Source organism: Lissotriton helveticus, chromosome 3_1 (genome assembly GCF_964261635.1).
Source record: "Lissotriton helveticus chromosome 3_1, aLisHel1.1, whole genome shotgun sequence".
Taxonomy (NCBI): Eukaryota; Metazoa; Chordata; class Amphibia; order Caudata; family Salamandridae; genus Lissotriton; species Lissotriton helveticus.
The window spans coordinates 418,261,449-418,285,001 of NC_136061.1; the positions used below are offsets into that span (position 1 = coordinate 418,261,449).

The following is a 23,553-nucleotide window of genomic DNA, read 5'->3' on the forward strand; positions in this document are numbered from 1 at the left end:
AGACCTTTAGTAAATGATGAGAGCTCACCAATCTTGCAGACTCAGTTTAATCTTTGAGGAGAACTTGATAATCAACAGAAAAGCCTAATACTCCACATCACTGCATTGGTCATTTCCAAGACAACAGTTGGGTAAATTAGCAAATAAATGCAATTGAGTTATGGTGACCGCAAAGAAAGCGTTGCTAAGGTATGGTCTCTAAACAAGCTGGTTGAGAAGATGCTCAATTTGTCATTGTAGCACATCTAAACTATTCCAAATGTCTCAACTGATACAGGATGTCCAGGAGGTAGTAGCAATTGAATTACTTGGCTGCATTTCCACGGGACAGTATCTGCTGTTTTGCATGGATGAGCACTCCATATTCCTAGAGGTCCTGGCTATATCCTGTGTGGCTGCAGATGATCTTCTCTGAACTGAACAAGATCTTTTAAACATGAAATACCAGAAGTTGCAGAGTAAGGTAATGGGCTTCATTCAATAGAAATCACTTCGAAGACTTTGCTGACTATAGGGTTTGGGTGATTGCAAAATCATGCTGCTCTGGCTGCAAGGTAAAGGCCTTATGTATATCTACATAGCTACTCTAAAGTAATCTAAGCAACCTATGAAACTAACACAAATCCCCCCTCCCTGGATTTTTAACAGGTCCCTCGAGGATAAATGGTAGGATACCTGTGGGTACTTCAAACTGGTCAAATAAGTAAAAAGGGAGTCCCATGACCCCATTTACCCATGGGGCCTGACCAAATTGGGAATAGGGTTTGAGAACTTTACATCTGCAGTAGAGATATAAGTTGTGTAAGTATTTGATTTTCGCCTTGCACGACCTGGGTACTACCTACACATGGGTAGGGTGTGAGGGAATGAGAGTAGATTATGCATAATTAGTTTAGGTCCTGATGAATTGCTGTTGACCAATTTTAGAGCAACAACGGTGTGCAACGTGTTGACTAACCGATTAACTTGTGGGTCATCATTCCTCGAGTTCCTTTATGCTTTTAACCTTAACAAGGGCTCCTAATCAATGTTGGAACAGCCTAAGTGGTCTCTTAGTTAATTTTAATCTACTAAATTTGGTCTAACAATCAGGGCCTGATTAATATATCCAGGGGCATTTCCGACAGTTTGGTGAGTCTCCATACCGGTCAGCAAGAAAAAAGATCTCTGGCAAAGAGACCCTTCGTGGGACCCTTTGGGCATTGCAGCACCCACCCAACAAGTAGCACAACCCAATGATGAAGCATACCACTTTGGTGGGTGAGAGTCCATGCATCCTGAAAAGGATACTTTCTTTTGACCACAGGGTAGCTGTTCTTTTAAAAAAGGAATAAAGAACCACCCATTTTGAAACCGCACTGCACAACAGATATGAATGCCCATTCTTTGGGAGGATCTGTGCTACACCGTCCAACTTTCATTTCCCCTCCTCTATTGAGTAGCCCCTTTTAATTCTCATCTGCTAAAGATGACACATAACATACTGGATGAGAGCCCTCCACCTTGACTTTACATTTTTTGGTTCCTCCCCCATTCTTCAAGTCCCACACTATCACATCCCCTTTCCTGCCAAGCTTTTTTACGGTCTTTCTCGTATGCCCCTGAGTCACTTCCTCTTGCCCAAGTCTCAAAGTCTAACCTCTTGAAAGATCGAGCATGACCATGGACTCCATATTGCAAGTGAGTAGGGAATAGATAGTGTTGTCGCTCCCAAGCGTACCTGTAGATGCGCAACAGCCACCACTTTTTCAGGTTCACACATTCACTAAATGTGCCACTTGAGACACCATCAGAGCCGCAAAGGAGCAGAGAAGTCCTGGCCATGCTCCAGTTCTGAATACCCTCTCAACTACATGTGCAATATCATTGCTTGAGAGTTTGTATACAGCTAACAATACATTTCAATTTCTATAACCTGCCAACTCCCTCTGGTTTCTCTAAAATGTCCATAGATGGCATACTCTAATGCTTTCTTGCTGCTAACAAAAAAAAGAGAAGTGAAGTGACCAAGCCACTGTCCCAAAATGTCCAGTAGAACTTGGGAAGTAGTTGGGCATTCTAAGGATAATAAAGTCCCATTAACACCATTTGTCCAGAGGCACTTGTCTGCTGAAGGTAATTATTGTGCCCATTTTTTTATGCCTATGTCTCCTTGTGTTAATTACCCGTTTGGCAAAAATAACCTGAAAAGTTGCCACCCATCGTTTTTGTACCAGATTCACAGACCAGAAACAGCTTTAATTTCGATTATTCTATTCTTATACACTTAGAAGTCTCCTAGAGATAAAAAAGTTTGTTTTCTTGTCCTTGCACCTTCTAACTCGTAGCACCATGATACCACACTTTAAGTAAGAGCCAGTTGGCAATCTTCTCAGTGGGGTTCAAGTAAAAAGGCCTATACATCACTATTGTAATCAACTAGCACCAACTGTTAGTAGTGTTATGGTTATGTAAAGGGGTTGTTAGTCAGCTATAAGGAGAACTACCTTGGTGTGTATCCCTATAATCTGGCAGAGTCTAACACTCAGTGTGCAACAGACAATGTAATTGTAGAACCATTATCAGTAGGTTTATGACACAGGTCTCCTAGACAAGAACGCACACCAAGTCTGCCTGAATAATAACACGAGAAGCAAGTTGTCACGTGGGGACTGCCCCAGGGACTTTCACACCAACAGCCACTTTTTCTGATTGCTATTTTAAATGTATCTCAGTAGACTGCTGTGCTATGTTTAGTCTTAATGCAAATAAGGCATATTATGTAAGTAGTTAATTTGCCTTTTTTAGTAGATATGCATTTGCATTCTACAGTCTTTTCTCTACAACTACTTCATTGTCAGGTCAAAGATAAGGCACATTATTGAATTGGTTGTTTCGCTTTTACTGCTTGACAGAGAAAAACTGCTGGTGGCACAGATGATAACAGTTACCGGAAAGGAGTGGCAGTGACAGGAGAGAGAGAGAGGCACTGACAGGTGACAGATTGGCCACGACATGAGAGGAGTTGTGATGGCAGGAGATAGAGGGCCAGTGATTGGTGAGGGCATAGATAGGAAAAAGAGTGCACCTGTGGCAGTGCACATCATTTTAAGCATGGTGTATGAATCCTGTTTAACGCAAATTAAAGCTTATTAGAATAAGAGACTGTGCATCATTGCATATCAGTACCCATTGCACTGCATTCTCACATGAGGTGTGGTGGTAGTAGCTACCAGGTTCTCTCCTGGTTTCTCCTCTGCTGTACTGTGCTCTGCATGGAATGCCTCCCTTAAGCCATGCTAATGGGTAAAGTAGAGGTATATAGGTAGGCATGTAGGTAGGGGTTCATGACAGGAACTGTGGGCATAGCAGAGGGAAAGCTTATATATTGCTACTATCCTAGTTGTGCCAGTTTTGTGGTTGTGAGTAAGCTTGCCCTTCCCCTGTATACTTTCTACTGATACTATGTAAGGAAAACGTGCAAAGTTGCTATATGTAGTGTCCCTGATCTGTGTGCAAGGGAAGTTTGCGATGCTCCTGAAATTGCTATATTAGTTAGTTACGTGTGACCGATGGAAAGGTGGCGTTCTGTGGGTGGTTGCCCTATACTGTGAGGGATGGTTTTCTGGACTAGCTAGGTGCTGGCTTTGACGTGATACTATGTTGATTGGATATCTCCAGCTTGGGCCTCTTATCTTAGGATAAGAACAGCTAGTCTGTCATTTTCTTGATACAAGAGGTGTCCCCTTAAAATATGGGACTGAGTATTTGGAAAGGATTTAAGGACCATGTAATGTGATTGACAGTAAGGGTAGTTGGTCACATGGCTCTTTCTAATTGACAGTAAGGGTAGATGGTCACGTGGCTCTTTCTAATAAGTACTATACACTTGCGTGTTACACACACACACTCTATCACTGTTCATTTATTATGTCAGCTACCAAATGAGTTCCTTAATGCATTGCTGAGGAATCCAGACTAGAGGTAAGTCTGTTTGAGCATTTCTAAAACTCTTCTTTACTAATGGATTTGTTATTGTTTACTTCTGGCCCAGTCATACATTTTCTGTGTAAAGAAATCATGTCAGTCACATTGTACTAATACTGTGTGCATTAGAGATGTAAGAAAACCTTTTAAGTCAATTTCGAATACATGGATTGTGCTCCCTGGAGTGCCACTGGACAGTAGCAGATAATGCTACCCCATTGAGTTTAACCACAATTGGTGGTTTTTGAGTGTCTTTGTCGGGTCTGGTGGCTTAGTGGACTAATGCATCCACTGCAGGGTCCTGTGTTTGACCTTATGGTCACAGGTTCAAATCCCGGCGGGTCCATTCAGCCTTTCATCCATTTGAGGTCGATAAAATGAGTTCCATTGAGTTAGGTAACAATAAATATCTTTTATTCAGTGCTCCCTGGAGTGCCACTGGACAGTTGCAGATAATGCTACCCCATTGAGTTTAACCACAATTGGTGGTTTTTTAGTGTCTTTGTCGGGTCTGGTGGCTTAGTGGACTAATGCATCCACTGCAGGGTCCTGTGTTTGACCTTATGGGCACAGGTTCAAATCACGGCGGGTCCATTCAGCCTTTCATCCATTTGAGGTCGATAAAATGAGTTCCATTGAGTTAGGTAACAATAAACATCTTTTATTCAGCGCCTTGAGACCCCTGGGTGTTAAGTGTGCTTTTCAAATACAAGGGTTATGTTATGTTACTATCTCTCAGCGCTCTAAGATAATGTATCCATTGTTGTGAAAGAAAAAAGTGTCAATGCTGCTGAAAGGTAGAGGAAAGTGGGTTGCCACGTATATGCACTCACATATGTGTGGAAAATGTCACTCATAAATCGGGTGCACGATGTTGAGAAGCTGTTTCTCTTTTCCCTTAACTTGGGAAGGAAGAGGACTAAACAACTATGAATAAAAGATCCACCTTAGAGCTAACCTAGCTAACCTTCTCATGTTTTTGGTTTTAAATTTATTTAGATTTCTCCATCGAGCACTCAAACTCTCTTATCCTTTTGATTTCTTTTCAGCATCAGGTACTGACTACTTCATCTTTTCAGCTACTTAAAACCTTTTATCTGATAGAGACATCTAGCTGCAGATTCCTTACCTTTGAACTTCCAGGCATCAGGGTGGATCCGGAAGATTTTGGTAGCAGTCCCCCTGCGCACCGGTAGATAGTGTAGGGGACTTCGTGTCTGCCGTGGTTGTGACATCCGCGTCGTCAATTTTAACTCTCAGTGCACTGACATCAGTTCTTTTCTTTCCGCGCCAACCACCGCAGATCCATCGAAGAGAGCTACCCCCTGTAATTTTTTGACAGACTTTTTTAGACTTTTTGTTGATTCATTTTGTTTGTAGGATGTCTAGTAAGAAGACCTCGGGGTTCAAACCGCGCTGCGCCTGTCACAGCGCCATGTCGGTCACAGACCCCCATTTAGTGTGTCTCTGGTGCATTGAGCGCTCCCACGACACAAAGTCGTGCTCCGATTGCTGAGCCATGGCGTCAAAGGCTTTGAGGGAGCGGTCCCTAAACTGATCGCGGCCCGGCGTCTGGCACCATGGAGGTCGCCTCATCGATCTCGATCCCAGTCCACGCCGCCAGGAAGGTTCAAGCACCGCTCCGGTGAATCGAAGTCCTCTTCGTTGAAGTCGTCAAAGTCAGGTAAGAGGCACCACAAAAAACACAAGAAGTTGAAGCGTGCTTCGACTTCCCCTGCCCGTCTTGCAACAAGGCGGAGTACCCTTGACATTCGAAGCCCTGCTCCATGGAGCAGGTGTCTGGGTCAGCTCTGCGTTTCCCTGCCTTCCCGGGTCCTGGAGCGACCCCTGCCCAACTTAAGGAGTTTTATGATGCCATGTGCGCAATATTGGGGCTGGCCTAACTCTGACATAGTGCCTTCGGGCCCCGCAGGCTCAGATGATGGGAAGTACCCTGGAATTCCAGGCCTTCGGTTGCGGCCCCATTACAACAGCCTCAAACTGGACCCGTTCACTGGTCCGGACGGGCACCACTTGCACCTCCACAGCGACCTTTCCCAGCGCCGCGTCCACCGTGGAGATTGCCGCCCCAATCCTCATTCCTGATGACACAGAGCCGGTCAGTTGTTCCCTGATGCCGAGACCGGAGCCGTGCGGCTCCATGCCATTTAAACTGCCCTATTCGGAGGGGCTATGAATGGATGAGGAGGTTTGAGAGGGGGTTTGAGAGGGAAGCAGGATCCCTTAGAAATCCTGCAACCACAAGACATGAACTGATATGAGGAACTAGGTGATGCCAGTTGTCTGGACACCTCCCCAGATTCTGGAAACGGAGGAGGAGGCATCATTTGGTGTGGTGGTGCTTAGGGCTATGGGGGTTTTGGACTTGCAGCTTCCTACTGTGGCTGTCAAAATCTTCCGCTTCCGACAGAGGCCCTCAGCCCGGTGTCTACAGCTCACAACCCCTGCTGCCTTTCAATGAGGCCTTAACAGACGTCCTTTTGGGCACCTGGTACAAGCCCAGCACATGGACTCCTGTGAATAGGACGATTGACCGCCGCCATCGCCCTGTACCGGGCGATCCATTAATATCCACCCCATAAAGCTTGGTGGTTTAAGCTTTCACTTCCTGTGGCGCTTTCTCTTCGGCACCATCGACCGGGAATCCAAAAGAAGCTTTGAAAAGATATTTTTTTCTTATGACAGTCTGGCATTGCAGTCGGTGAACGCCGCATGCCTTTTGGACCATTATTAATTTTCAATATGGGGCACGGTTGCGCAAGTGCTTCCCAGGGTCTCGGAGGAGGACCGGATCCTACTCTCACAAGTCATTTTGGACCAGAGATATGCAGCGAAGGTCGCCATCCGATGTGTCTTGGGTATGACAGACTCGCTGGGCAGAGTGATGTCCACAATTGTCACCATACGTCACCACGCCCGGCTTTGAACATCTGGTTTTTCGGGGGATGTCCAAGCTAATCTCATGGACATGCTTTTTGATGGCTCCCGTCTCTTCGGAGACAAGGCACATGCAGCCCTAATGCATTTCAAGGACTTGTGGGCTACGCCCAAGACCTTGGACCTCACCACAACGTCCCGGCCTGTATCTGCCTTTCGCTCCCTTCATGGCTACGGAAGAGGCTACCAACCGCACCAACCTTATTACAGCTAGAGGGCCAGCAAGTTCGGCAGCTGCCGTGGGGCCTTGGACGCGGTTCACCCCGACCCCATCGGTCGGGAGGCCAGAAGTCGAGCCAGGCCATGATCCCCTTCTCCACCACAAAACCTTCCTAGTCTGATACCCCTGGATCATACACGGCCAGTTGATGGCAGAATACGCTGTCATCTCCACCACTGGCGAAACATCACCTCGTTCGGTGGGTGTTGCAAATAGTCCGAAGGTGCTACTCCCTCCCCTTCGAGACTACATCTCCATCGATGCCTCCAGTGTACGATCGGCTAACGTAGGATCACCTTGCTCTCCTCCACGAGGAAGTCAAAGCTCTCTTGTCCAAGAGAGCTATAGAGAGGGTTCCTGGGCCAGAAATAGGCTGTGGTTGTTATTCCCACTCTTTTCTGGTCCCAAAGGAGGATGGAAGCCTTCTTCCTCTTCTCGACCTCAGAGCCCTCAACTACTTCCTCAAAAAGGAGAAGTTCAAGATGCTCACTCTACCTCAGGCCCTGTCTACCCTGGACCCGAAAGAGACTGGATGGCAGCACTGGACTTGCAGGATCAAGTCGCACCTGACTCCCTCCCAGACGCTACCTTTTATTGGAGCGGTTCTGGACACAATGCAGTTTCGGGTCTATCCTCCTGAGCGGCGAATCCAGGATATTCAAGCTATGATACAGATGTTTCAGCCTCCATCCTGGACTTCAGTGAGAATGACTCTGAGGCTGCTGGGCCTCATAGCCTCCTGTATCCTACTTGTGGACCATGCAAGATGGCACATGGGGCTATTCAGTGGGACCTGAAGTTCCAATGGGAGCAACATGGGGGAATCTCACTGACATAGATCTCGGAGGGCACTGTGAAAGGCCTGCAGTGGTGGCTATCAAACTGAATGGGTCAAGGGCAGACCCCCCTCCCTTCACCATCCAGACCTCACAGTAGTGACAGATACGCCCCTTCTGGGATGGGGCGGCCATCTGGGAGAGGTGGAGATCAGAGGACTCTGGTCTCCGGTGGAGGCCCAGCTCCATATAAACCTGTTGGAGCTTCGGGCTATCCGGTTGGCACTAAAGACTTCTTGCTGTCCATCAAGGGAAGGCTAGTTCAGGTGACCGCCATGTGACAACATGACCGCCATGTGGTACTGCAACAAGCAGGGCGGGGTGAGGTCGCGGAGACTGTGTCAGGCTTTGCGCCTCTGGACTAGGCTGGAACAACAGGCCATTTCTCTGGTGGTTTAACATCTGGCCGGTTCCCAGAAGGCCAGAGTGGACAAACTCAGCTGACGGTGCCTAGCAGATCACAAGTCTGCAAAACCAAACGGAAGTAACGGAAAGGGCGGTGTAAACTAGCAGGGCTTGTCCGAGGAAATGGAATAAGATTTGGACCCCATGGAACGTATACAGGGGGGAGATTTGTGAACCCTTACAGGAAGAAGACCCAATGACATCAGATGAAGAGGGGGAGGACGATTAGCAGAACTTGGAGGTGGAAAAGAGGGGAGGGTGGAACACTAGAAGCGGTGGCGAGATCGGGAGCGGGGAGTTAGGGGACGGAGGGGCTAATAGAGCGAGGTACCGGAAAAATCACCCACCCACACTCAATCTCAGGAACTACCGCTGCGGCCGACCCTAAGGGTGTTAGAGCGGTTATCCTTAAAGGAACCTTCAATCACAAAGTTAGTGCAATTTTTATTTTCATGTACTTGACGACCTAAATGTGGTTTATTCGTTTATTACGTTGTTTATTGTTATAAAACAGAAAACCATACCTACATTGACCAGCAATTTACTGCGAATTATGTACCTTCACTGTATTGCAACGTAGCCGGACCCCAGGAATGGCGGCCAATATGCTGTGGTATCCTGTTGATATAATACTGTTGTGAATGTGTAGCGGCCGGCCCCCTCGGTTGTAGGCCAGAAGCTGTGTAAGATTGTAAGGTGCAATAAAGGTTTTTCTTTATAAAAAAAAAAAAAAAAAAAAAAAACGGAAGTGAAGGCAGCAGCCCCAGTGAGTGCTGGACAGACGCCGCTACCGGTAGCAGTCGAAGCAAGCCGCCGTCCCCAAGATCCCCCGAGCGAAGGACACAGCCACGTCATTAAGGATAAAGAAAGAAAAATTTCAGTGAAGGCATCATGCCCACATCACCCTTCATGGAAGACCTCCTTCCGTGCTGGCCACCTAATACAATCTAGGATTGATGGGAGCAAAAAAAGCACCAAATGCTTAAGCAACTCAGGTTTCGTATATAGGAATCAATACATTAACACTCTGACCTCTTTAGGACCTCACTCGACCTTAAAGGTGGTTGAATACACAAGGGTAACAGGTCCCAATGTTAAATTCCAGTAGGACATACAATGACTCATACATGTCATAACACACAAGACTGCCTAGGTTGGATGTGTAACATGTAGAGAGTCACGTCTCAGTATCCATGTAATGTCTATTTGTAAAATGTTTTGTCTATCTTTTTTTTTTTCAACCATTGGTTGTGCATTTTTGTATGCAACGTTATGAAACTTGAATTTCACTGTGTTATGTGTAAATATGTATGTATGTAAACATAAGATGAAATCACCCAAAAAACGGTCAAAGATAAATACCTGACATAAGGTAACAACCTGGTGCATGAGTATTTATTCGACAGAGTAAGGATCGTTCCATAGAGGAACAAAAGCAGAGAGACTTTTTCAGCTCTCTATAAATGAAATAAGTATGATCCATGGTCTGGGCGGTATAATTTTGTAGTGATTTAGTGGATCACAAGTGGCGTCTCCATCCGGAGGTAGTACAAGGACTCTTTCAGCAGTGAGGAGAGCCTCGGCTAGATCAGTTTGCCTCCATAGAGAATGTGCATTGTCAGCAGTTTTGTGCGCTGGCGTTTCCAAGGCGGCTCTTGCTCAGCAGGGCGAGTGAAATTCAGGCCTCCTGTTCACCTTTCTGCCCATACCACTCCTGCCTAGAGTGCTCAAGAATATCAGGAGTTAGCAGACACAAGTCATTCTTGTGGCTCCGGACTAGACACGGAGAGTCTGGTATCCCAAGCTTTTGGCTATGAGCATCAATCCTCCGGAGAGGCTGCCCCTTTGGGGGGGGGGGGATCTTCTGTGGCAGCAGAAGGGGAATGTTTTCCATCCCAAACCTGTCCACCCTCCGCCTCCTTGTGTGGAGATTGAGCGGTGACAGTTGACAGCTTTTGACCTTCCTCGCGAAGTCTGGGAGGTTATTCTGGCAGCCAGGCGTCCCTCTACGAAGTCGGTATACGCCTGTTTTGTAAATATTGTACAGAGCTGTCTGTGGACCCCTTTTCTGCCTCCCTGTCAGACATTCTCTTGTTTATTCTTTTTTTGGCCCAGCAGGGCTCTGCTCTGGGCACACTGAAAGGTTACCTGGCAGCCCTTTCTTCTTTTCTTCTCTTTTCAAATCCCCTCTGGTGCAGAGACTTTTGAAGGGGATACCCCACTTGTTCCCCCCTTCCCCATTGCCACAGTGGGACCTTAATTTGCTCCTCACCTTTCTGATGTGCGCACTGTTTGAGCCGCTGCACAACTGCCCTCTACAGTTGCTCACTAAAAAAACTGCTTTTTTAGTGGCAATAACCTCTGCCAGGAAGGTGTGCGAATTGCAGGCACTGTCATCTAAGCCTCTGTACCTGACAATCTTTCCGGCTTAAGTAGTGCTCCGCTCAGGGGCATCTTTTTTGCCTAAGGTGGTAACACCCTTTCACATGAAACAATCGGTTACTCTGACCACTTTTTAATGCCCCCACACGCTTCAAGGAAGAAAGTGGTTATTGTTCTATCTCAATCGAACCAAAGAGTTCTGGGTGAATGACCAACTCTTTATAGGGTATGTGGATGCAAAGAAGGGGCTTTCTGTCCGAAAGAGGACTATATCCTACTGGGTTATCCTCTGAATCAAAATCTGTTATGAGTTAGCAAATCAGGATCCTCCTGAAAGAATTAGAGCCCATTTCACCAGGGCAAAAGTGGCAACCACGGCTCCTCAGCGTGGTGTCCCCATATCAGATATCTGCCAAGTGGACCTCTCTGCACATGTTTGGCAGACACTATTCTCTGGACTCCCAGGTTCGCAGGGAGGTCCTGTTTAGCTGCTCTGTCTTGCAAGATTTCTTAGTCTCCTTGCCCAAGGAGAGTATTGCTTTGGTATATGTTCAAAGGTAAGGAATCTACGGCTAGATATCTCTATCAGATGGACAAGTTACTTACCTGTGGTAACGCCTTATCTGCTAGAGACATGATCAAGCCTCAGATTCCTTACTAACCCACCCATTCTTCCCACACTGCAGAATCGTGTCGGGGCTCTTTCCCCTTCAGGATCCTAGCTATCTGATTTTACACACCATGGTCAGTCATTTCATGGCTCCGCGCTTCTGGCGTGGAAAATTGTGGAAAGTACTGACGTCAGCGTGCTGGACTGGCAGTTATATTGATGACTCAGACGTCACGACGATTTGCGGACACAATGCCTACTACGACATGCGGAGTCGGCCGACGCCATCTACCGCCACACAGGTACTGCTATCCAAAATCTTCCGGATCCAGCATGACGCCTGGAAGTTCAAAGGTAAGGAGTCTGCGGTTAGATCATGTCTCTACCAGATGCGACGTTACTAAAGGTAAGTAACTTGTCTGATTGGATGCAGGCTGATGAAATATACATTCACAGACAATGGTATTGGGCCGGACTGCTTGTAATCTCAAACTAACCATGATCAATCAAAGTGTGACTTTTGTAAGGTTTCTAAACAAATATGTAGGCAACATGAAAATCTCCCACTCTCTACAGAGTAAAAGTCAGTTTATTGAGCACTCATCACTTTCGGTGAGAAAGAAAGGCAGTTTGGGAGGATCTAGTTGTTCTCTTCACTTAGGTGAAATCTGCTCCAACGCTCAGTTCCCAGAATGAAGGTCCAGTTAGAGATAATCCCAGCACATCTATGTATATGTTAACTGTTTCATGTTTAAAAGACACGTCTGTGAACTTTGGAGCTTCGGGTCTTCCTGTCGCACAAGAGGTGAGGCCTTACCTTGTGGAAGGTTATTTTTTAACAAAATTGGGGTAGTACGCGCTACTACCTAGAGTTTAATTTGAGGTTGGTTAGTGTAAAAAATTCTGGTGTGCTCCTTGGGCAACGTTCACCTGTCAAGGGCGTTTAACATGAATATGAATGGCTGCACATCACAATGTGGATGTGTACCCCTGGGCACTATCTGTGTCCTCTGGATCGAGGTCTCTATTTTGTCGACCACATTTTCAAAATAAAGTTCATTGACGTGTATTTTGTTCAGAAGGCTCTGAATTTTTTGAAGATTCATATTATATCTTAGCTTGTCATGCTGCAGGGTTATTTGACAGTGTGAGAAATCCTTGTCAGCTTCAAGTGTCACCAGTTATTTATCTGCATTGTACGTTCAGTCAATGCTTCTGCCTTGAGCAAACATACAGTAACCCCCTCCTCTTTACTATCACAGATACTTTTTCAAATGACCTTGCTCGATTTGGTAAGAACGTCTTGGTGCAACTGTTATTTGAGGATCACAAATTGAGCTGAATCTCCACTACTGACCTGGATTTAGGGGAATGCAGAAGAATTAACTTCAGTTGGGAGTTTTTTAATTTTATTATAACCAACTTTATAGAAGTGAACACATAGCACACACTTAAAACATAGCAGAACATGGTATATTTGCTACGCACGGCGGAGCCATCTCACAGATGTATCGTAATGCACATGGAGAATAACCACAGTTACGGTTCCATAAATAATTAAACAAGCGGACCGAGCCACTTTACCCACACCTGCCCAAGTTTCTGGGGCCAGTCGTTGCTCCAAACACCGGGAAACAACCTTTACAATGCAGTCGTTACATCACTCTACATTTACAACACAGTTATTACATCGCAACATCCTTTACAATGCATGTCACTACAACGCAGCCATTACATTGCATGTCACTACAATGCATGACACTACAAGGCATGTCACTACAACGCAGGCATTACATCACATGTCATTACAAAGCATACCATTACAACGCATAGTACCCGTACACTATCTAAAACGTACCCTACTGTTGCCCCCCCTGGAGTTAGAATAGTAATTTTTACCCCTACTCTATCCAACACTTACCCTATTGTTGCACACCCTGGAGTTAGAATATTAATTTTTACCCCTACACTATCCAACACTTACCTACTGTTGCACCCCCTGGAGTTAGAATAGTAATTTTTACCCCTACACTATCCAACACTTACCCTATTGTTGCACACCCTGGAGTTAGAATAGTAATTTTTACCCCTACACTATCCAACACTTACCTACTGTTGCACCCCCTGGAGTTAGAATAGTAATTTTTACCCCTACACTATCCAACACTTACCTACTGTTGCACCCCCTGGAGTTAGAATAGTAATTGTTACCCCTACACTATCCAAAACGTACCCTGCTGTTTCACCCCCTGGATTTAGAATATTAATTTTTACCCCTACACTATCCAACACTTACCTACTGTTGCACCCCTTGGAGTTAGAAAAGCAATTTTACCCCTTTCCTGTCCAACACTTACCTGAAATGCAATGGAATGGAATGCGTTCTAAAGGTATGATGCGATGTAATGGAATGCGTTGTACATGTAGTTTAAAACAAATTCGTTGTAATGGCATGCATGTAAATTCATGCGTTGTAAAGGATGTTGCGATGTAAAAACTGTATTGTAAAGGCATGCATTGTAAATGTATGCGTTGTAACGTCATACATTCCCAAACTCCACTCGCTCCTGCTGTGCACACCAGTCAACTCCCCTTCTCCACTTTGACTGGGTAGGGGGCACAGGGGACAAAAAGCTTCGATAACCCTTTTCACCACCAAGAGGGCCGTGCTTAGAAACGCCCTTTCCCCCCTCGTTTCGCCAGTGCACTCGAACACCCCAAAGAGAAACAATAGGGAAGAGGGGGGGACTTCCCATCCCAGAACCCCTGACAGTTTGCGGGTCACCTTTGTCCAGTATTGAAGTATAGTTGTACATGACCATACTATGTGGCAGAAATCCAGTGTCAACTCTGCATTGTGGGCATGTGGGAGTGGGGCAAACTCGGAACAGGCTGGCTGTGGAGAGGTATGCCAAACAGAGGTAATAGGATTGAACAAGTCAGAGTCTCGAGGAGGTGGGAAGTTCTTGGGGGGGACCATTAGTGCCTCCCACCAGTCCTTGTCGTCTATGGGTCTCATCCACTTCTCCCAACGGGTTCTGTGGTGGTTAAGTGCGCCAGGGGAGTTGATGACAAGTGTGTGATAGATCTGGGATATTCTGCCATGGCGTAGACTGCCCATAAGTAACTTGGCTTCCAGGGGGCTAAACTCTGGGATGCGCTTTCGGCTGGAAGTTTAGTATCCTTTGATACTAGGAGATGGCTCAATATACACATGTTAGGTCTCAGCCTAATTGGATTTGACTTCGGTTTTCAACAATGTTTTGCAGTAATACATCCTAGTTCCTATTTTCACTTTGCGTTACTGTTGCAGTGGTTACACGAACAGGGTGGTTTAATATCATTTTCTTAATGTAGTAGGGATTTTCTCTTTGCAGGAAGTCGAGCCGTAGTGATGGAGTGCCAGTATGGTCCCAGGAGGAAAGGAGCCCTGCCCAAAAAAGCAGCGAAGCAACAGAGTGCACCTGGTCAGAAATACAAAGCCACTTGTCCCGCACGGTAAGCAGCTAATTCACTTTGAAGAAATGTAAGAATTTTTCTAAACTCTATCTTTATTACATTTATTTATTGTTTGATTAGTTTGATCTAGGCCCAATGGACATCAAAACAGCGTATAAAGAGAAGCAATGGAAAAAGTGATAAATAATGATACACATCAATGTAGGTACATAAGATAATATGATTTAAATAGGCACATAGATATGTATGAATATATGATCAGTGTGAGGTGCAAAGTGGAAACTGGGGGGGTAATAAACATGATTTATTTATTTATTGTAAACTGACACCCGGAGGTTTCCTGGCGGTAAGATGCTAAAAGAAGAAACAAGAAAATACCATCTATGATTAACAAACTAGTTGGGTTTTCAGCACACGCCTAAAACATAGATGATTCTGTTATCCTCTGACGTTCAGTGGTACTGAATTCCAAAGCTTAGGAGCCAACTGGAGAATGGGTGACTACCCATTCGACTCTTCTTTACTCATGGGATAGTGATTAACAGAGCGAAGGGAAAGAGATGGTGTATAGGGGATTAAAATATTTTAAATCAGATTTTTGTTTCAGGGCCATAAAAGATCTTGTGGGTGATGCAGATAGTTGAATTGTATTTGTTGTTCAATGGGTAGCAGAAGCAGAGGATGTCAACCATTCATAATGCGATTAAATGTTTGCTGTTTGAAGAATATACAGATGACTACGTTTTGGAATGCAGAGACCTTGTTGTGGCCTTTGCCGTAGTGAGACTTCATCCCCCAGCATACAGTTTGCTTGCCCAAGAGGAGGAGCTCACCACACGCGAACGCTATTAAAGCGATTTCTAAATCCTAACACGCCGGCCGCACCTGGTCGCATCTCCAGGCAAAGACCTGGTCCTCCCTCTTGGCTTCTTGGACTGGCATTTCCTTCTACGCCTTCTCAACCTGAGCATGGGTAAGCGTAAATAAAACTTGGCGCGAGGATAGCAAGCGGCAACGTTATAGCCAAAACATCATGACACTTTGAACCTCAGCAATGGGGGCTATCACGTAAAAAATCAGCTTGGTTCAGGTGGAACTTGGCCTTGGTGCCCAGACAATTTGCCACTCAGAGGTAGCGGGAGGTACTACATCTTAGGCAGTAGATACTGCAATATCGAATGCTGCGACTCGTTCTACTGCATCTCCCCCATTCCTATTTGCATGCAGACTTTGCCTGTAGCGGACTCCCTCGATCATCCTTGTTCCTCTGCGTGGAAGCCTTCCTCATATGGTTCCATGAAAGCCCCCTATGGTCTGGGCTAGGAAAAAACACCTTGTTAGGGCTCAGAGCCTTCTCCACCCCCATTTGCTCCTATGTTTGTCTATTATCCATGGACTGTTTGAAAGAGTTTTTGGAAAGACTTATGGAAGGACTTATGGAGAAAATAAATGTTGGTGAACTTTGAAAAATTGGAAACCCTGGTTGTTTCCACCCCTTTTCTTCTATTGAATCCAGACTCTCCAAGATGGAGGATGTCATTGTTGAGCTTGAGGAGATCTCAAGACACTCACAGGTTAATGTAACGGCCTTGGGGGTCCCCTTGATTAGCGTTACTGGTACAGAGCATGTGAATTCAATTGGTAGCAGGGCGAGGGCTTTATCTTTCCTTGACCCCCCTCAGAGGAAGCCCCTTTGTTGCCCTTTCTCATGACCCAAGTCAGTGCAACAGTCTGCGGATTTGTACCATATGAGCTCTATACCCTTTAATGCTGTGCAGTGTTGTTTACCGTATGCAACTCGAGATTCACTAACTTTGAGGGGAGGCCCTGGTTTAGTATCATTACCTTCACCCGAAACTAGCTCCTGTCGTACAGAGGTATCTAATAAAGATTTGTTTTCTTCCCGGCCATCTGATCTGGTGCCCTATAGTCTGAGCTTACCTCCTGCTGCTATTCCCTATGTTATCATCATGGCCAATGTTTCCCTAATGGGTTCTAATAACATGAAAGATTATGTGTCTGAAGAATAAGGTGGTTCACTGGATAAATGAACATTTGGGGTTTGACAGATTTTTGTTTAAGTATACTATAATGGCAAGGAGGATCGCATGGATAGGTTTGCAACCTAAATTTTTCTAGGGGATTGTGTGGTGGTCAACTTTGACAATTTTCATACTGTTGGCTATTTGTTGTCACAGTTTGTAGCCATATATAGGCAACCTGTGGGAATTCGCCTTCTTCCCTAGGTTATTTTTTATAAGCCACAGTTATCTTGTCCTCCTCACCCAGGGCCAATATGAGTTTGAGGCCTGACCAGGAAAGTAGTTTACCAATTTCCGATAGATGTGCTCCCTTAAGTACCCTGACAGATATTGACTGACTTTCATCTCACTCCCCTGAGACTATGCTTGCTCGCAAGACTGAAACGGATTGGTGGTTGAGTCTCCCTACTGTTATTCCTCTTTTGAGTTGGAATGTTGCAGGCCATTCTAACAAAAGTTGTAGTGAGCATTTGTTTTCTCTGGTATATTGATTTAAAATAATTTGTTTACAGGAAACGTGGAATACTGACACCAGTTTTCACCTGGATTGTTATACCTCACATATTGTCCCGGCTACTCCTTCTTCTCATGGGAGGGCTAAAGGAGGCCTCCTTATCTAGGTGTGTTGTCCATAGGTTGCTCCATTAAAATGTTACCTACCAGCACTCCCAATATAGCTGCTTCCTGCTGACATTTTCTAACTTCCATCTATTTTGTCGATTCATTTTTGCAATGCATTTCTGCAGACAGGTAGGCAAGAACAGGTTTTAAAAAGTTTCTTGGATGGTTTATCCAAACCCCTACTAGGAAATCATTTTACTACTCTAGCTTGAGATTTTAACTTGCATCCTTATTTTCAAGGATGCTTGTCGCAACATTCTGTGGGTTGGGACCCTGCCCCGGAGGTCGTTCATTTTTTACATTCCCCCAGGGGGGATTTTATGAATATTTTATTGGCCGAGTATAACCTAGTTTCTATTTCCATTGTATTGACTGACTCTAAACTTTTGCAGTCATTCCTACCATTATCGGGCGAGCCGCAGCTAGTGTTATAGATTATATTTTTATTTCTTCACCCATGGTTCATTTGCTGTTGATTTCTGAGGTGATCTGGTGCCCTTTGAGCGATCATAATCCCCTCACAACTTTTTCTTTATTGGGATGTGGGGAGCGCTCCCTCTAAGCGTTGTACCTTGGAAAATGTTGTTTCTAGTCCCCAGAGCCGGTGTCTTAAGAGGAAGAATGTTATTCCAGACACCTTCCTTTTAAACTTGTTTAAAGGGTTACTGTGATATAGAGTTGTGTCTGAGTAGCGACTCTTCTGATTTGGCTATTCTGAGCTAACTTTCTATCATATTATTCTCCTTCTGGCTTCCAGATCTACTCCTAGGGCTCCTAACCCATCTAAATGGTTTGATGCGAGGTGTTTTAAGTGCATCATTTATTGCTGGAAGCCCTGAAGTCAGTATCTAAAGATCGTTTGAGAGTTGCTTTCTCCGTATAGAAGGGTATTAAAGGAACCTAAACAAGCCTTGAGGAATGAGGCATGGGAGGAATTGATTTCTGCTAGCAGGATGCGTGATGGTTCCCTGTCATGGCAGATTATTAATAGCCCCATTATTAAGCCTGCTACTTACCTGGCTATACTTTGTACTTCCCCACCAGAGCTTTGAGCAGATCTATTCTGGTCCTAATTCCACTTCCACACCCTGTAACTTTACTGTGTATCCTGCTTTTAGTTCTTCTGCAATAATTTCACAGGATGAGGTGTGCGAGGCTATACAGCTGCTCCCTTCCTACAAAATACCTGGTGTTGATGGAGCTCCTATAGTTGTTTTTAAAGCCAACTTAGCACTTTGGTCATCTTTGATTACTCCCTATCTTAATGAGGTTGCCAAACATGCGATACCCAATTCCTGGTCCCACTTGCTGTTTGTCCCCCTTTTTAAAAAGGGTAGGTGGTCTGACCCTAAATGTAATCACCCAGTTTCTCTGATCTGCTCTGTTTCTAAGATCTTTGGCCGAGTAGTTTTGAACAGACTAGTGAATTGGGTTACTGAAGGTTTCATTCTATTGGACATCCAGTATGAGTTTCGGCCAGACCTAGGGGCTGTCAACCAATGCCTCAATTTGTATCAGACTATTCATAATATATACTGTGGCTAAGCAAGGGTCGTTCCATCTGGCCTTCGTGGACCTGAGCACCACCTTTGATAGTGTTAACAGAGATAAATTATGGGACATTATGGTTCGTCTTGGGGTGGAAGTGAACTTAATCTCTCTTTTACGCAATCTTTATTTTAATATGACTGCTGCCATTCATTTTGGGACACACTTTAATTTGAAGCGGGTGTTCAACAAGGCTTCATATTGGCCCTACTTCTTTTTAACCTCTATATCAACAATGTAGAGGAGGCATTATTTGAGGGTTGTACCGACTTGCAGCAGATTGGCATCTATTCCACCCCGGCATTGCTGTATGTGGATGATGCTGTGCTTATTGCTAGAACTGCCTTGTGGCTGGATAGCCTGCTGAACTGTTTTGGTAATTGTATTGACACACTACATTTAAGGACCAACTTTTCAAAATCCCATGTTATGGGTTTAGGCTTTGATCTACTAAGTCTAGACTTTTCAAAATACATGAAAATATTATTAGCTATGTTTCATCTTTTCCTTATCTTGGTGTCCAATTTGATTCTTCTTTGTGGTGGTCCTCTCTGGTTCCTGCTAGAAGCGTCTCTTTTACTAGGAGTATTGATTCTGTTTTTGATTTTGCAAACAGACTGGGGTATAAATCTATTAATATTTTGCTTGAGATTTATAGTGCTAAGTGTGTCCCTCGTAGTTGCCTATGGTAGTGAAATATGGGGCTATGCAGATACTTCTGCTCTCGCAGTTGTTGAGAAAACATTTTTAAGAAGTCTTGTATGCCTCCCTCAGAGTATTTCTGTTTTCATTACTCATGAAGAACTCAGTTTGTAGGACTTGGAGGCCGTTTTAGAGTTACGGCCGCTTCTCCTCTGGTTATCTGTTTGGCTTCGTCCCGAGAAAAGTTTTAACCATCTGGTCCTAAAAGACTGCCTAATTCTGGATCAAGTGGCCTCTAATCCATGGATAAGTTATATTAAATTCAGTTTCACCAAACTTTGGCATCCTAAAATCTACAGTAATCGTGACTCAATTGTCAAATGGGCTATTGTATTGACCAAAAAAAGCCTTTAAGACTTTCAAAACAAATGAAAAAGAAAGAGTGGTAATGCATAAAAGTTCATTTAAATTATATATCCCGCTGCAAACCACCGTTCTTATTGAGCCCTATCTTTATTTGGACATGCCAAACCACCACTTGGTCTTATTAACCGGTTTTAGACTGTATCTTAGCCACCATCTTCTGATCATCCCACGAGGGAGTGCTTTTGAGTCTGTAATTATTACCTGTAGATGCAATGGCATCTCACCTCAGGACACTCTGCGCTTTATAATGCTTTATTCTTTTTATAACAAAGTGTGAAAATTGTATACACGCCCATTGTTTGCTGGCACCCAATTTACTACAGTCCGTCCCGCCTTCTTTTTCTTGATGTTATTATTTGATGTGAAGACTTGTTATCTTACCTTTTTATCTGGTGCTGTGAAAAATCGCCTATATGACATATCATGCTTTTGACTGTACCTTTTATGGTTTGTTTTTATAAACCGCATTAAAAGATATTTGATTGACTGACCTTCGTTTCAGATGAGCTGAATTTTGGCCAAATGATAACCTTGGGGGTCGAGAAATAGTCTTGTTGTAGTTGGGATATTATCAATGCAGAGATCACTGTGTTTGCTCGCAGGTGTAAGTGGATGAATTTTCTGCAGTGTTCACAGAATTTGGCAACAGGTGGATGTAATTGCATGAGTGTGTGTAGTAAGAGAGGAGCTAATCATAACTCTGAGGACTTTTCGATTTAATTTTATAAGTAGATGAATTACTCCATTAGTCAGGGGGTCATAAAATACCATCCCAATGAAAAGAGATTGTTATCTAAAACCAGGAGTTTCATTTTGTTTGTATCCAATTTTAAGATATTGGTGTTCATCCAGCTCTGAATTGCCATTTTTCCTCCTCAGATAAAAGACAAGCATAGGGGCTAGCCCATCTAGCATAATGATTAATTGTGTATCGCCTGCATATAATAATCCCTTGAGTGCAAACGATCTGATTAGCTGCAATAGGGGATGTACATAGATAATAACAAAGCAGTAGTGACAATGAAGATCCCTAAGGAGCGCCACATTTATTGGGTACCATACCAGAAAAGAAAGTGGCCAATGACGACATCTGAGTACAATCAATAAGAATGATTTAAACCATGGGAGCACAGAGCCATGTATTCCTATATCAGGGCCCCGGTCTCGCATTCACCTGGATCATGTGTAATTTCAACAATAGCCATCAGTGAGGCAGATTCAGTTCTGTGGCAAGGACCGAAACCTAGCTTCCATTGGTCCAAAGTCTCCACCTTTTCGAGAAATGTACATAGGTGAGCAGCAACAACTTTCCTGGAATGTAGTTAGAACCAGTACAAGTGTGGTAGGTCTATAGTTTTCAGAGTTTTATGCCCCGAGGTTGGCTTTTTTTTAGTATTGGGGACACTATTCCTCCTTTTCAATTCTTAGATACAGTGCTTTTTCATAGGCTTGAGTTAAACCTTTTGGTAATAGGCTTACTCGGGCCTACTGCAGCTTACGAAGATTATGTTCTTAGCAACAGGGGTCCAACTTAGCTTTGCTAATGATGTCCAAGGTGTCCAATGGCTTTAACACTTAAGATCTGGTTTGGGAACATAAGAGAGGGAGAGAAGAGATTGCTTAATCTTGATACTATTATAAATTGTTTACATTTTGGTGATAGAAATTGAGGCCAGAATGTTACAAAGTTCCTGAGAATGAGAGATTGTACTTTCTTGGAAATTACTTTGAAAGTCTGATTTAAGGAGTTTGTTGCCTCTAGGATTTTTTTAATGAGAAAATCAGCTTTAGTTTGTTAGATGGTAAAGTTATACCAATTCCTATGAGCAGTATAAGTAAATTTTCTGCCCCCTAGTAGCCAATCCTACACTGTGGTTCAGCGTTCTGCATGCTGATCTAAAGCCAGACTTTCAAAGTAATTTCTTTCTTTCTTTCCGTTTATCATGAATTACATGGCTTCTGGGCTCTATTAGTCATTTTTTTGTGCCTGAAAGTAGTTCCTCAAGGATCTTGCTCACACAATTAGTGAGTGAGCATAAGGTATTTCGAGTATCATCTCCTTTGCTAAGACCATCACTTTGATTATGGAGGATCTCTGTTGTTTTTTCAATGTTTAAATAATCCGGGTCTTAAGATACTTACTGGGTATATGCAGTTTGCATTTCTCTATAGAGGTAATTGTAATTGCAATTGCATTAGGTATGCTAAATACAATGACCATGCTTTGGTGTTGTCCCTTGAGGTTTGTATATGAATGGATGTTGTTTTAATTTAACTAATTAATTATAGTTGTACATACAATTGTAATTCAGTATTTTTCTGTGTAATATATATTACAGCCTCAAATAAGTTCTCAGTGTATGGAAATTAATCAAGTTGGCTGGTAATCTGTTTTTCACCTTTGAATAATAAGCAAAAAAGATTGCCCAAGACTACTGGAGTCTCAAGATTGTTGTTTTTCCATGGACCATTGCATGAAACAAAGGGCCACAGTACACTACTGATCTGAGAAAAGTACAGTGCTCTCTAAACCCGTACAAAGGCTTAATGAGGGAAGATATGAAATATAAATGGACACGGAGTTGAGTTTTTCTGTTGATTATATAATATATAATGCTTTTCCAGAGTGCATTCCTAAGTTTGAAGGTTTGTATATTTATCATCTAGGCTTTATTTTACCGCACTGGGTACAGAATATTCCTGGAAATCCCTGAAGGCATTGCACTTAAAGACATTTACGGACACCCGCAAAAGACAACCTTATGAAGTCAAGAGTGTGCTCTTTTGAGTGGGTACGTGTATCAGTTGTGAAAATTCAAGCGATTCTAGGGAATAGAAGAAATATGTTGCTTTGTTGTGTCCACAGTCATGTACCAGTAGATTGAATTAATCTGTTATTGATATGTTGTTCCTATCTAGATAATTCTATAAAAATTTGAAAACAATCAACAAATATAGTAGTTACTGTGAAGAAAATAATGGAGAAATTTCAATGTAATTTGCAGTGGAAGCTCACATTGAGTATGATTATAAATTGGATTTTATTCAATTTTGGGCTACTTGTCAGTTTCATCAATGAGATGAGTAGTGGGTGAGAACGCGTGACTAGTGGTACATAAATGTGACCATATCTGGAATCCTTGTTTACTAATGGATTTGTTATTGTGTTTACTTCTGTCCAAGTCGTACCTGTTCTTCTGTCTGATAGAAACATTTGTTAGCCATACTGTACATAGAGCATGTAATATTTATATGTAGAAGCGATTGAGTTCAAAGAATCAGATACAAAATAGAGCAAAAGGATTATGACATCTGGTCTGGGGAGTGACAGATGAGCAGAAGATACATTTGTTTTTTAGTGAAAGTCATTTGAGGTGGTGTCCAGATCTCCGAAGGGAGAGAGATCCATAATCTGTGGGCACATCTCGAGATGGATTG

At 43.8% G+C, this 23,553-nt stretch overlaps 1 protein-coding gene across 3 annotated transcripts in view; it reads left to right on the top strand.

The window, feature by feature from the left end:
- Window positions 1–23,553, top strand: part of CARF (calcium responsive transcription factor) — a 434,709-nt gene that overhangs the window by 232,070 nt on the left and 179,086 nt on the right. For all 3 annotated transcript variants that reach the window (XM_078680246.1, XM_078680247.1, XM_078680245.1), the window contains exon 8: window positions 14,755–14,875. In XM_078680246.1, coding sequence (XP_078536372.1) covers window positions 14,755–14,875 — 121 coding nt within the window. The remainder of the gene's footprint in view (window positions 1–14,754; window positions 14,876–23,553) is intronic.